This window comes from Coregonus lavaretus (genome assembly GCF_964263955.1).
Source record: "Coregonus lavaretus genome assembly, chromosome: 31".
NCBI classification, from domain to species: domain Eukaryota; kingdom Metazoa; phylum Chordata; class Actinopteri; order Salmoniformes; family Salmonidae; genus Coregonus; species Coregonus lavaretus.
Window position 1 is genome coordinate 2,188,835 of NC_140018.1, and position 15,000 is coordinate 2,203,834.

The 15,000-nt window shown below is 43.9% G+C and overlaps 1 protein-coding gene and 1 pseudogene across 3 annotated transcripts in view; one reads left to right on the forward strand and one right to left on the reverse strand.

Annotated features, from left to right (window-relative positions):
- LOC311106310 (acetyl-coenzyme A synthetase 2-like, mitochondrial) overlaps nt 1-9,103 on the forward strand; it is a 21,530-nt pseudogene extending 12,427 nt beyond the window's left edge. Inside the window, exons 9-14 of the transcript XR_014615863.1 lie at nt 2,631-2,744; nt 4,073-4,199; nt 4,316-4,443; nt 5,456-5,519; nt 7,750-7,871; nt 8,200-9,103. The product of XR_014615863.1 is annotated as an acetyl-coenzyme A synthetase 2-like, mitochondrial (transcript). The remainder of the gene's footprint in view (nt 1-2,630; nt 2,745-4,072; nt 4,200-4,315; nt 4,444-5,455; nt 5,520-7,749; nt 7,872-8,199) is intronic.
- A 2,112-nt stretch (nt 9,104-11,215) lies between these two features.
- The window catches only part of abcd4 (ATP-binding cassette, sub-family D (ALD), member 4), a 21,107-nt gene continuing 17,322 nt past the window's right edge, over nt 11,216-15,000 (reverse strand). For both annotated transcript variants that reach the window (XM_084149358.1, XM_084149359.1), the window contains 7 exons: nt 14,670-14,818; nt 14,363-14,399; nt 14,202-14,251; nt 14,043-14,095; nt 13,483-13,559; nt 12,906-13,021; nt 11,216-12,743 (listed from right to left, as the gene is read on the reverse strand). In XM_084149358.1, coding sequence (XP_084005484.1) covers nt 12,675-12,743; nt 12,906-13,021; nt 13,483-13,559; nt 14,043-14,095; nt 14,202-14,251; nt 14,363-14,399; nt 14,670-14,818 — 551 coding nt within the window. In that variant the 3' untranslated portion in view covers nt 11,216-12,674. The remainder of the gene's footprint in view (nt 12,744-12,905; nt 13,022-13,482; nt 13,560-14,042; nt 14,096-14,201; nt 14,252-14,362; nt 14,400-14,669; nt 14,819-15,000) is intronic.

Below are 15,000 nucleotides of genomic sequence, written 5' to 3' on the forward strand. Positions count from 1 at the left end.
CTTTCCTTCCTTTTTTGCTCTGAAGGCTCACGACCAGTGAGTTCATTAGGTAGCTTTCCGTACTTTCTCTTTTTAGGGTCAATACCTCACACACCTTCATTGAATAGAAGGTTTGCTGTATTGTAACCAATTGTAATATTATGTCAGCGGAAAATGGCCTACAATAACAGGCCTGTAACCAATGTTCTTTCACAAAATGAGTTTAGTGCTGGGCTATAAGAACATGTTTTGAAACAAAATCTGATTTCTCTAATAAATAGGATAATTTTGAGGCTAATCTAACAAAAAGTCAGATTGACCCTATATATTTCAGTCCTCAATCCCACCAAATTAGAGTCATTGAGTAATTAAAGAAATTCACTGGAATTATGTTAATTGTCACACAAGTGCCATATTAAAGGGACAATCTGGGATTGGTACATCCATTTTGGGACTTTTTAATTAATGATGTATTGCCATTCGTTGTTTTTGTTTCAATCCCAGATTGTCCCTTTAATATTCTTAAATAAACATGCATAGTTTAGCGTGGAGCATTAATGACACAGATATGACCCAAATACTCTACCTCAGAACAGAGGATGATGTTGTTATGTTATTTTGTCTCTGAGATTTTCCAATTAGGACTAAATGGCATTATTGGTAATTGCTGGCAGTTTGATCTATGTGCAAAAAAAAACATTACAGGGGCAAATAAGGAGATTTGACTGGCTGGCTGACTGGCTGGTTGACTGGCTGGTTGACTGGCTGGTTGACTGGCTGGTTGACTGGCTGGCTGGCTGGCTGACTGGCTGGTTGACTGGCTGGTTGACTGGCTGGTTGACTGGCTGGTTGACTGGCTGGCTGACTGACTAGCTGGCTGGTTGACTGGCTGACTGGCTGGTTGGCTGGCTGACTGGCTGGCTGGCTGGCTGGCTGGCTGGCTGACTGGCTGGCTGGCTGGCTGGCTGACTGGCTGGTTGACTGACTGGCTGGTTGACTGACTGGTTGGCTGACTGGCTGGCTGACTGGCTGGCTGGTTGACTGACTGGCTGGCTGGTTGACTGGCTGGTTGACTGGTTAGCTGACTGGCTAGCTGGTTGGCTGGCTGGTTGACTGGCTGGTTGACTGGTTAGCTGACTGGCTAGCTGGTTGACTGGCTGGCTGACTGGCTGGTTGACTGGCTGGTTGACTGGTTAGCTGACTGGCTAGCTGACTGGTTGGCACCTTGCAGGATGTTAATATGAGGTGTCCTAGTTCTACGGAGACCCTGGGTGCGTCCCAAATGGTACCCTATTCCTTTTATAGTGCACTACTTTTGACCAGGGTCCATAGTAGTGCACTATATAGGGAATAGGTTGCCATTTGGGACTCAAACCCTCTGTCAGTCCAGCTCCACACCAGCCAGATTAACAGGGTGGATTAGCAGATTAGTCGATTAGCATGGCCTGGTCGAGGGATAGAGTCAAACCTAATTGCATTTAATTTACTTTTGAGAAAAAATAAGAAACCCGCACACTACTCTTGATAGTATCACTGCTCTTGATAGTATCACTGCTCTTTAATACGTTTTACGTAATACTATGGTAAAACTTAATAAAGAGCAGTGATACTATCAAGAGCAGTGATACTATCAAGAGCAGTGATGCTATCAAGAGCAGTGATACTATCAAGAGCAGTGATGCTATCAAGAGCAGTGATACTATCAAGAGCAATGATGCTATCAAGAGCAGTGATACTATCAAGAGCAGTGATGCTATCAAGAGCAGTGATACTATCAAGAGCAGTGATACTATCAAGAGCAGTGATACTATCAAGAGCAGTGATGCTATCAAGAGCAGTAATGCTATCAAGAGCAGTGATGCTATCAAGAGCAGTGATGCTATCAAGAGCAGTGATACTATCAAGAGCAGTGATACTATCAAGAGCAGTGATACTATCAAGAGCAGTGTGTGGGTTTCTTCTTTTTTCTCATCTTATTCAACTGTTACCATGGCACCTGCAACAAAGATAGCCCAGATGTGCGAGTGCATTTTGAATTGAATTTACTTTTAACATGGCCGTAATTCGCTCATTGACATCTGTAGTTAAAGGATCAGGCCTTGTTATGCTGACAGACTGACAAACTGGTCATTTACAAAAAGCTAGTTTATGTTCTCTTCTCTCCTTTCTCCTCATCAACCTCTACATATTTTTATCTCCTCTTACTTTCTCTAGTCTTTATTTAATAATTTTTTTAGGGGGTAGATCAGCTTTAATATTGCAGATAGATCGTGGCTTCTATCAATGTAATTGTCTGCATCATTTCCAATCCCCCATATATTTTTTGGGTAAATATATATATTATTTGAAATATATTTTCCTTCTTTATTATTTTCCCCTAACCCTACCACCCCTCCCGTAATTGGAGTACTTTCTCTAGTCTTTATACTGTGACTTTTTGTTTGGGGGATCTCTTCAGGGGCCACAACAATATGGTGTGGCCAAACTTTAGGCCCTGTTCAAATACTTGAAAAGGCATTCACCTATTCAGTCATGGCCGATCAGTGAAGAGAGCAAGGAAGGAAGCACTTTCAAATATTCAAACAGATTCAGTAGAAAAGCAGTTGATTAAAACTATCTCTCTCATTCCCGTAATGTTCCCATCTCTCCAGAGACCGGTGGGATCTGCATTGCTCCCAGGCCGTCGGAACCAGAGGCGGAGATCATTCCGGGCATGGCCATGCGTCCATTTTAACGGGATCAAGCCGGCGCTGCTGGATACTGAGGTAGCAACTGTGGCGATGGTGTGCTAGTCCCTTGGGGGGGGGTCTCTCTCTCTCTCTCTCTCTCTCTCTCTCTCTCTCTCTCTCTCTCTCTCTCTGTCTCTCCCCCTCTCTCTGTTTCTGGGCTCTCTCTCTCTCCCCCTCCCTCTCTCTCTGTCTCTCCCCCTCTCTCTGTTTCTGTCTCTCGCTCTCTCTCTCCCCCTCCCTCTCTCTCTGTTTCTGGACTCTCTCTCCCCCTCCCTCTCTTTCTCCCCCTCTCTCTGTTTCTGTCTCTCGCTCTCTCTCTCTCCCCCTCCCTCTCTCTCCGTCTCTCCCCCTCTCTCTGTTTCTGGGCTCTCGCTCTCTCTCTCTCCCCCTCCCTCTCTCTCGGTTTCTGGGCTCTCGCTCTCTCTCTCCCCCTCCCTATCTCTCCCCCTCTCCCCCTCTCTCTGTTTCTGGGCTCTCGCTCTCTCTCCCCCTCCCTCTCTCTCTGTCTATCTTGCTTTCATTTTCTATCTCTCTCTCTCTCTCCCTACATCTCTTTCCCTCTCTCTCTCTCTCTGTCTCTCTCCCTCTCTCTCTCTCTCTCTCTCTCTCTCTCTCTCTCTCTCTCTCTCTCTCTCTCTCTCTCTCTCTCTCTCTCTCTCTCTCTCTCTCTCTCTCTCACACTCTCTCTCTCTCCCCCTCCCTATCTCTCCCCCTCTCCCCCTCTCTCTGTTTCTGGGCTCTCGCTCTCTCTCCCCCTCCCTATCTCTCTCCTCCCCCCTCCCTCTCCCTCTCTTTCTTTCTTTCTTCTCTCTCTCTCTCTCCCTATATCTCTTTCCCTCTCTCTCTCTCTCTCTCTCTCTCTCTCTCTCTCTCTCTATCCTCGCTCTCTCTCGCTCCCTCTCTCTCTCTCTCTCTCTGTCTCTCTCTCTCTCTCTCTCTCTCTCTCTCTCTCTCTCTCTCTCTCTCTCTCTCTCTCTCTCTCTCTCTCTCTCTCTCTCTCTCACACTCTCTCTCTCTCTCTCCCTCTTTCTCTCCTCACTAAGAGCCACAACATTCTCTGACCAGCCGTTAATCTGTTGTTGGGGCTTCCCAGCTGTCTGGTCTGTTTGGAAGCAGTCTGATATCCCACTTCCCTCTTCTACACACAGTGCTGTTACTCTGCTGTCTATTCAACTAGAAATTATGTTGTGTGGAGCGGAGTGTGGAACGGAGTGTGGAGCGGAGTGTGGACAAGTGGGTAACGCTCTCGCCAGGCGGGGGTTCCCTGTTCAATCCCCTACGCATTTCTGCACCCTCTATTCTGTGTCGTAAGGAGTTTGGAATTTGTTTGGAAATAGAAGTGTTGTTTTGTGTATTGTATCCAGGGTGAAGTGCTGAGTTCCAATGATTCGACTGGAGCTCTGTGTATATCCCAGGCCTGGCCTGGTATGGCCCGCACTATCCACAACCACCACCAGAGATTCACAGAGACATATTTCCAGCCTTATCCAGGTACTGACAAACCAAACCCACGCAGACTTTTAAAAACTAGCGCTCTACAATGCTCAATGCTCTATCTCTAGTGCTCTGCTAAATCAATCCCCTAAATTGTGTCACACCGCTACTAGGTTACTTCTTCACCGGCGACGGTGCGTACCGCTCCAAGGAGGGCTATTACCAGATCATCGGCCGTCTTGATGATGTCATCAATGTGAGCGGTCACCGGCTTGGGACTGCGGAACTGGAGGATGTGGTGGTATGTACACGATCATGATCATGTGACCAAATGTCCCTGTCAAAATAACTTCACGATCAGTGGTGTAGCGGAGAGTAAACGCACGTAAACGTAATTTCGCAAACCGCTTACCCCATCCTACCCCATCCTACCCCATCCTACCCCATCTAACCCCATCCTACCCCATCCTACCCCATCTAACCCCATCCTACCCCATCTAACCCCATCCTACCCCATCTAACCCCATCTAACCCCATCCTACCCCATCCTACCCCATCTAACCCCATCCTACCCCATCCTACCCCATCTTACCCCATCCTACCCCATCCCACCCCATCTTACCCCATCCCACCCCATCTTACCCCATCCTACCCCATTTTATCCCATCTACCCCATCCTACCCCACCCTACCCCACCCTACCCCATCCTACCCCATCCTACCCCATCCCACCCCATCTTACCCCATCCCACCCCATCCTACCCCATCCTACCCCATCCTACCCCATCCCACCCCATCTTACCCCATCCCACCCCATCCTACCCCATCCTACCCCATCCTACCCCATCCCACCCCATCTTACCCCATCTTTTGCAGAAAAATGCATTGAAAGTATAGGGAGTGTTACTTTAACTGGGGGGGGATCCATAACAAATACAAATACAAATAATCAGTGCGTACGGCGATCAGCGTTTACCCACCATTTTTTTACCACTACATCACTGATCACGATCATGAGTCCAAATGTTCCTGTCAAAATAATTTCTTATTGCAGGACTTCGCCTGAGTCTACAGAAAAATCTGCTGAAATGTTGCTTATCGTATAAACGGCCTTGTTAATGTCATTTATATTTTAGTCATTTAGCAGACGCTCTTATCCAGAGCGACTTACAGTTAATGAGTGCATACTTTTCTTCATACTGGCCCCCCGTGGGAAACGAACCCACAACCCTGGCGTTGCAAGCGCCATGCTCTACCAACTGAGCTACGCGGGACTTATGACAGTTGAACTGATTCCATGGCATTCTCTCCTAGAACCAGTGTCCTGGAGTGGCTGAGTCTGCTGCGATTGGCTACTCCCATGACATCAAAGGAGAGGGTGAGTGACATCATTGAACTTTGAGGTGCACCATGGTTACATGATTATACCAATTGACTTTTACCCTGTTGTATGTCCACTTAACTCTCACTCTTAGTGACTAATTCAAGGTATCAACAACCAGGATTGGGTAGGTTACTTTATAAATGTAATCCGTTACAGTTAATAGTTACCTGTCCAAAACTGTAATCAATAACGTATTTTATGGATTACCCAAAATCAGTAACGTAATCTGATTACTTTCAGTTACTTTCAGATTACTTTCAGATTACTTTCAGATTACTTTCAGTTACTTTCAGATTACTTTCAGATTACTTTCCCCTTAAGAGGCATTAGAAGACAGCAAAAGGGATCCTTTAAACACATTTGGTGTGTCATCATAGTGGTCTCTGATTGGTGGTCATCATTTGGTGTGTCATCATAGTGGTCTCTGATTGGTGGTCATCATTTGGTGTGTCATCATAGTGGTCTCTGATTGGTGGTCATCATTTGGTGTGTCATCATAGTGGTCTCTGATTGGTGGTCATCATTTGGTGTGTCATCATAGTGGTCTCTGATTGGTGGTCATCATTTGGTGTGTCATCATAGTGGTCTCTGATTGGTGGTCATCATTTGGTGTGTCATCATAGTGGTCTCTGATTGGTGGTCATCATTTGGTGTGTCATCATAGTGGTCTCTGATTGGTGGTCATCATTTGGTGTGTCATCATAGTGGTCTCTGACTGGTGGCCAGACTCCCTCAGGTGGAACAAACTTAAACTTGTGCCTATTTTTCAATGCTGAATTGAATGTCATTGAGAAAACAGAAAGGTGTCATCATGTATTTTTTTTAGCAAACATCCTTTCTGAATTTAAAAGTAATCCAATAAGTAATCATCTAGTTTTTCCAAAGTATCTGTAATCTGATTACAATATCATTGCTGGTAACATAACTTATTACAGTTACAGTATTTTTGTAATCAGATAACAAGTAACCCTGACTTCAGTTTGTAATCAGATAACAAGTAACCCTGACTTCAGTTTGTAATCAGATAACAAGTAACCCTGACTTCAGTTTGTAATCAGATAACAAGTAACCCTGACTTCAGTTTGTAATCAGATAACAAGGAACCCTGACTTCAGTTTGTAATCAGATAACAAGTAACCCTGACTTCAGTTTGTAATCAGATAACAAGTAACCCTGACTTCAGTTTGTAATCAGATAACAAGTAACCCTGACTTCAGTTTGTAATCAGATAACAAGGAACCCTGACTTCAGTTTGTAATCAGATAACAAGTAACCCTGACTTCAGTTTGTAATCAGATAACAAGGAACCCTGACTTCAGTTTGTAATCAGATAACAAGTAACCCTGACTTCAGTTTGTAATCAGATAACAAGTAACCCTGACTTCAGTTTGTAATCAGATAACAAGTAACCCTGACTTCAGTTTGTAATCAGATAACAAGGAACCCTGACTTCAGTTTGTAATCAGATAACAAGTAACCCTGACTTCAGTTTGTAATCAGATAACAAGTAACCCTGACTTCAGTTTGTAATCAGATAACAAGTAACCCTGACTTCAGTTTGTAATCAGATAACAAGTAACCCTGACTTCAGTTTGTAATCAGATAACAAGTAACCCTGACTTCAGTTTGTAATCAGATAACAAGTAACCCTGACTTCAGTTTGTAATCAGATAACAAGTAACCCTGACTTCAGTTTGTAATCAGATAACAAGTAACCCTGACTTCAGTTTGTAATCAGATAACAAGTAACCCTGACTTCAGTTTGTAATCAGATAACAAGGAACCCTGACTTCAGTTTGTAATCAGATAACAAGTAACCCTGACTTCAGTTTGTAATCAGATAACAAGTAACCCTGACTTCAGTTTGTAATCAGATAACAAGTAACCCTGACTTCAGTTTGTAATCAGATTACAAGTAACCCTGACTTCAGTTTGTAATCAGATAACATGTAATCAGTTGCTCCCCAACCCTGTCAACAACAAATATACAGTTCACCAACCACCTGTACGTGAACTTGACATAACCTTTAAGTGACCTTATGCAAATTATGTAGCATGTCGTAAGCTGGACAATAGTAAACAACAAACAGATATTCTAGATATCCTTTGACCAATCAGATCACCGCTTTTGCCAATAATTGGGCAAAAGATCAGAATTGGGCTGCCTGTGTAAACACAGCCTTTATGGCTATATAACTGATCTACTGTCCTCTTCTTTGACCAGGTGTGTATGTGTTTGTGGTGTTGAAGAAGGCAGCGGAGGTCCAAGAGGATGTTCTAGCCCGGCAGCTCAGAGAGATGGTGTCCAGGAGCATCGCCAAGTACGCCTGCCCAGACTTCATACAGGTAGTACTACTAATGCTGGTAGTCTAGTGGGTACTATTCACTTGTGATGCTTTCAATTGTTGAACCCTCTGCCTAATTTATAAGGTCATAAACAATGTCCTAAAGCCTCACAAGACTGTCCTGAACATGACTTATAACATTAACAGCCATGACAGCTGGGTTGTGTTAAGTAGGGCACGCTGTAGCAAAACGTTTTGCAACAGAAAAACGAAAAGCTGTGTTCTGGAAAACTTAAAGTAGTACCCTCCCCGTTTCAAAACGTTTTTAATGAAGGGAGGAAGGAAGGATGCACTTTTAAAGTATTCAAACAGGGCTTTTATCTCTGTAGGTGGTGAGGCATCTGCCAAAGACTCGCTCAGGGAAAATCATGCGTCGTGTCCTGAGGAAGATCGTAGAGGGGAACACGGACGAGCTGGGGGACCTCAGCACGCTAGACGACCCCGACTGCGTACGCGAGGTCATCAGGGGTCACCAGCGTCTCCGTGGCGACGGCAAGCAGCAGTAACAACAGAGTATTAAAGGGACACCACCAATTTGTATCTTTTTTTTTTTTTTACTACAGAATAAAGAAAAACCACCGTTTTCAATGATATGGTGCTGGAGACAATGAATATGAGGTTAAACATTGGTAAAGTGTCCCTTTAAGATACAGAACACTCACATATTGTATTGTGTAGCACAAATGCCTCTGTCATGACCAATAGAGAATCATCATACCAGCTGTATACATTATATCTATCTGCAACATTCTGAATGTTTGACCATGTTGAATAGACCCCGCCCTTGGTAACTCTGGATCCACATCCATTCCCCCAGACTAGAGGGACGTGTAATACGCTTGGAAAACGCTTAGAGTTGTGTGTATTGTTAGATACCACTGCATTGTTGGCGCTAGGAACACAAGCATTTCGCATACACCCGCAATAACATCTGCTAAATATGTGTATGTGACCAATACAATTTTATTTGATTTGAGAACCTTAAAAAACCCAACATCAGTCAGTAAAATGGTCTTTAATATTTCATGCTATTCTTTGTGCTCTGTTTCTTAAGCGCCTGTTCCGGATAACTTTAATGACTTGAGAAGAAAGGTATTTTTAGTATTGTATGCATGTTAGAGTTTTAAACTCCTGTTATTAGTGCATGATGCAAGGCAGATTATATTAATTAACTTTGTTTTATACAGATTATTGATTTGAGTAATAAAGCAACAATAAACTTTTTTTTCTTGGAGCTGCATCCTTTATTGGCCAGTCTCATTAAAAAGCATGAAAAATACATTTTGAATACACATTTTATGTCAATAAGAAAGTCAAAGACATCGTATATCACATTAAGACCCAGTATATTCTCAGTCTCCCGGGTGGCGCAGTGCTAGCTGTGCCACTAGAGATCCTGGTTCGAATCCAGGCTCTGTCGTAGCCGGCCGTGACTGGGAGACCCATGGGGCGGCGCACAATTGGTCCAGGGTAGGGGAGGGAATGGCCGGCAGGGATGTAGCTCAGTTGGTAGAGCATGGTGTTTGCAACGCCAGGGTTGTGGGTTCGATTCCCATGGGGGCCAATATGAAAAAAATAAATATATATATAATAATCTCACTGTAAGTCGCTCTGGATAAGAGCGTCTGCTAAATGACTACAATGTAAATGTAAAATATTCGTCAGCAAACAATACACAGTCCCACAGCTTAACCTATTTTTGTTCAGTTTACAGTATATTCCACATTAAGTGAGCTGCATTAAGAGAGACGTTAGTTACCAATACTAGATACCATGACTTGGAGAGTGGTGCAGGCACATTGTGTTTGGGTTGTGGTTGTCTTCTGTTGAGTGGTGTTCAGTTACGTTGTGGTTGGACTTTGGTGTCAGTTACATTGTGGTTGGGTTTTGGTCAGTGTTAATTTCGTCAACAAAAATAGTGACTAAAATATTAGTCAAACACCTATTTTTCAGTGGCAATTGACAAGACTAGAACGGACTAAATAGATGCTGAAAAAACTATAACTAAACAAAAATGTTTTTGCAGTTGACTAAAACGAGGGGATATAAAAGTATCCGGGCTCCCGAGTGGCGCAGCGGTCTAAGACACTGCATCTCAGTGCTTGAGGCGTCACTACAGACCCCCTGGTTCGATTCCAGGCTTTATCACAACCGGCCATGATTGGGAGTCCCAAAGGGCGGTGCACAATTGGCCCAGCGTCGTCCGGGTTTGGCCGGTGTAGATAAGAATTTGTTCTTAACTGACTTGCCAAGAGTGTGCAAAGCTGTCATCAAGGCAAAGGGTGGCTATTTGAAGAATCTCAAATATATTTGTTTAACACTTTTTTGGTTACTACATGATTCCATATGTGTTATTTCATAGTTTAGAAAATAGTAAAAATAAAGAAAAATCCTTGAATGAGTAGGTGTGTCCAAACTTTTGACTTTTGACTTTTGAAGTATGTGGACACACCTTAAAATGAGTGGATTCGGCTATTTCAGCCACACCCGTTACTGACAGGTGTATAATATCGAGCACACCGCCATGCAGGCAGCAGAACGTTCTCCACGGCGTCTCCAGACTCTGTCACGTCTGTCACATGTGCTCAGTGTGAACCTGCTTTCATCTGTGAAGAGCACAGGGCGCCAGTGGCAAATTTGCCAATCTTGGTGTTCTCTGGCAAATGCCAAACGTCCTGCACGGTGTTGGGCTGTAAGCACAACCCCCACCTGTGGACGTCGGGCCCTCATACCACCCTCATGGAGTCTGTTTCTGACCGTTTGAGCAGACACATGCACATTTGTGGCCTGCTAGAGGTCATTTTGCAGGGCTCTGGCAGTGCTCCTCCTGCTCCTCCTTGCACAAAGGCGGAGGTAGCAGTCCTGCTGCTGGGTTGTTGCCCTCCTACGGCCTCCTCCACGTCTCCTGATGTACTGGCCTGTCTCCTGGTAGCGCCTCCATGCTCTGGACACTACGCTGACAGACACAGCAAACCTTCTTGCCACAGCTCGCATTGATGTGCCATCCTGGATGAGCTGCACTACCTGAGCCACTTGTGTGGGTTGTAGACTCCGTCTCATGCTACCACTAGAGTGAAAGCACCGCCAGCATTCAAAAGTGACCAAAACATCAGCCAGGAAGCATAGGAACTGAGAAGTGGTCTGTGGTCACCACCTGCAAAACCAGTCCTTTATTGGGGGTGTCTTGCTAATAATTTCCACCTGTTGTCTATTCCATTTGCACAACAGCATGTGAAATTTATTGTCAATCAGTGTTGCTTCCTAAGTGGACAGTTTGATTTCACAGAAGTGTGATTGACTTGGAGTTACATTGTGTTGTTTAAGTGTTCCCTTTATTTTTTTTTTAGCAGTGTACATGCATTACTTACATTTACATTGAACATTTAAGTCATTTAGCAGACGCTCTTATCCAGAGTGACTTACAAATTGGTGCATTCAACTTAGGATAGCCAGTGGGACAACCACCCTTTTTTGTTTCTTTTTTTTACGGGGGGGGGGGTACCTCTCCTTAAAGAGGTAGGGTTTCAAGTGTCTCCGGAAGGTGGTCAGTGACTCCGCTGTCCTGGCGTCGTGGGGGAGCTTGTTCCACCATTGGGGTGCCAGAGCAGCGAATAGCTTTGACTGGGCTGAGCGGGAACTGTGCTTCCGTAGAGGTAGGGGGGCTAGCAGGCCAGAGGTGGATGAACGTAGTGCCCTCGTTTGGGTGTAGGGTCTGATCAGAGCCTGAATGTTCCAACATCTAGTGGAAAGCCTTCCCAGAAGAGTGGAGGCTGTTATAGAAGCAAAGGGGGGACCAACTCCATTTTAATGCCCATGATTTTTGAATGAGATGTTCGACGAGTAGGTGTCCACATACGTTTGGTCATGTAGTGTACTTTATTGAGGAAAATTGTATATTAAGATGAATGCACTAACTGTAAGCCGCTCTGGATAAGATGTAAATGTAAAGTGTAATTAATAACTTCACCATGCTAAAAGGGATATTCAATGTCTACCAATACGTGCCTTTCTTTGCGAGGCATTGGGAAAAACCTCCCTGGTCTTTGTGGTGGGATCTGTGTTTGAAATTCACTGCTCGACTGAGGGACCTTACAGATAATTGTATGTGTGGGGTACAGAGATGAGGTAGTCATTCAAAAATCCTGTTAAACACTATTGTTGCACACAGTGTGAGTCCATGCAACTTATTATGTGACTTATTAAGCACATTTTTACTCCTGAATTTATTTAGGCTTGCCGTAACAAAGGGGTTGAATAGTTATTGACTCAAGACATTTCAGCTTTTCATTTTTTATGAATTTGTTTAAAAAAATTGAAAAACATAATTCCACTTTGACATTATGGAGTATTGTGTGTAGGCCAGTGACAAAAAACATCTCCATTTAATCTATTTTAAATTTGGGCTGTAACACAACAAAATGTGGAAAAGGTCAAGGGGTGTGAATACTTTCTGAAGGCACTGTATGCTTACTATAGGTTAATGAGGCAATACAAATGTGATGTGACTAAAACTTGACTAAAGTGAAAGGGCATTTAGTTGACTAAAATGGACCAATGTTTTCATTATTTTGACAAAAACTAGACTAAATAATTATTCAAATGACAGAAATGTGACTTAATTATATTTTAGAAAAAAAAAAAAGAAAAAAAAACATGCATGCACTCACTAACTGTAAGTCGCTCTGGATAAGAGCGTCTGCTAAATGACTAAAAATGTAAAAAATGTAGTCAAAATGACTAAGACTAAATCTAAAAAAATGTGGTTGTGTTTTGGTTGGGTTGTGGCCAGTCATTGTTTCAAGCATCACTCCTCTTTTAGCTTGGTCAGCTCCCAGCGTCCCTCTCCACACAGTTTCAACGAGACGTCATGGTACTGCAGGGGGAACAGTCAGAAAGGACTTCATAACACATTCATAATCCTTCATAACACATTCATAACCCTTCATAACACATTCATAACACATACATAACACATTCATAAGCACTACAAAACACATGAATAAGCACTACATAAAGCTTATGTCAACTTGTGTACCTTCTCCAGGCTGCTGCGGTGTCCCAGGCTGACCAGGGTCATTCCCAGCTGCTTACAGGTCCGGTACATCTGCCCCTCGGCCTCCTCTGTCAGGGCACTGGTCGCCTCGTCCAACACTGGCACACGAACACACACAGACACAGACACAGACACAGACACAGACACAGACACAGACACAGACACAGACACAGACACAGACACAGACACAGACACAGACACAGACACAGACACAGACACAGACACAGACACAGACACAGACACAGACACGCGCACGCGCACGCGCACGCGCACACGCACACGCACACGCACACGCACACGCACACGCACACACACACACACACACACACACACACACACACACACACACACACACACACACACACACACACGGAGTTAGCACTGACAAAAAGAGCCAGAGTTCCTGTTTATACACTGAATTTTGTATTTGATGTCTTGAATCAACCGAAGTTGAATTATCTCCACCTTAGCTCTAATGTAGTCATTACACTCTTCATGAGTTTAAAGATGCATTGTATCATATGGTTAGCATCGATGGTAATGTGGGTAGGGTACAGACCTGCGTATTTAGGCTGCAGGTAAAAGAGGCGGGCAAAGCAAAGCCTCTGCATCTCCCCTGGAGACAGAACATCATACCTGCAGAGACAGGAAGTCAGCCATTACAGTCCACCATCTAAAGTGGTCCTCTGTAGCTCAACTGGTAGAGCACAGCGCTTGTTACGCCAAGGTAGTGGGTTCGATCCCCGGGACCACCCATACACAAAAATTTATGCACGCATGACTGTAAGTCGCTTTGGATAAAAGCATCTGCTAAATGGCATATTTTATTAATTATTATTATTAAAGCCCTACGTACTGTCAGGTCCGACATTATTGGCACCCTTGATAAAATAACAAATACAGCTATCTTTTTTTAGATTGTTTTTATTACTTGTTAAACAATATCTCTTTCTCTAACCAATTGTATTGTATTAGTATTAGCATACAATATAGCTCAGTATTTGTATTGTTTATTTTACAGTCTTTATCAAGGATGCCCATCATGTTGGACCTGACTGTATATGTAGTACTAAAGCTACAAGACAGTCAGACCACATTTGCCATTTGTTTGTTTCTTACCAGTTCCAGTCCACAGGCTCATCCAGTCCTCCTGTCCTCTTCAGGATACTAGACTAGAACATCAGAGAGGGTTCAAGTTCAGACACAGAACCTTAGAATAACCGTAAATATAGTAAAAGCGTACAGAGTGAGACCGTAAGTATGCTAATATACACTCACCACTCCAGCTAGTTCCAGGTACTGTATGATTCTCTCGTCATCCACTGACCCTGTGAAAAAAAAACACACTGAGAAGGTTTGAACTAGGAGAAGCCTCCTAGTGACACTTTCTCTTAAATGTCAAAATGGGGACCTGAGAATGCCATTTCACAAGACCATACCTGATAGAGGGTAGATCTCCTTCAGAGGGTAGATCACCTGTTGAAGAGAGAAAAAAAAAAGTTAGTTAAATTCTATTGCACTAGTCAGCTCTTCCTCAACTAGTCAGCTCTTCCTCAACTAGTCAGCTCTTCCTCAACTGGTGAGTAGGGTTGTGAGCAAAGTATGAATGAACAAACAAATTAAATGTTATCTAACTGTTCTCTGAGCGTTCCGTCAGTTAGGTAGGGCTTCTGGGCAATGTAGTGCCTACCTGTTCTCTGAGCGTTCCGTCAGTTAGGTAGGGTTTCTGGGTAATGTAGTGCCTACCTGTTCTCTGAGCGTTCCGTCAGTTAGGTAGGGTTTCTGAGGCAGAAAGAGTATTCCCCTGGGACCGAAACACGACGTCATCTGGACATAGCCGCTGCCGGCCTCCCACAAGCGGTTCAGGACCCTCAGTAGGGAGGTCTTACCAGTGCCTGTGTTTAGGGTTGAACCATAGACTTAGTTAGACGACTCTTCTTTGTATCTGTCCCATTATGGTGTCTGTGACAGCATGTGCCATTGAGGCCATCTCCATTTTGAAGTAGTAGATTTTATTCTTCTACTATATCTATGAGTTGGTAAACCAACTGAAAGGGTGGCATACTGCCACCTGGAG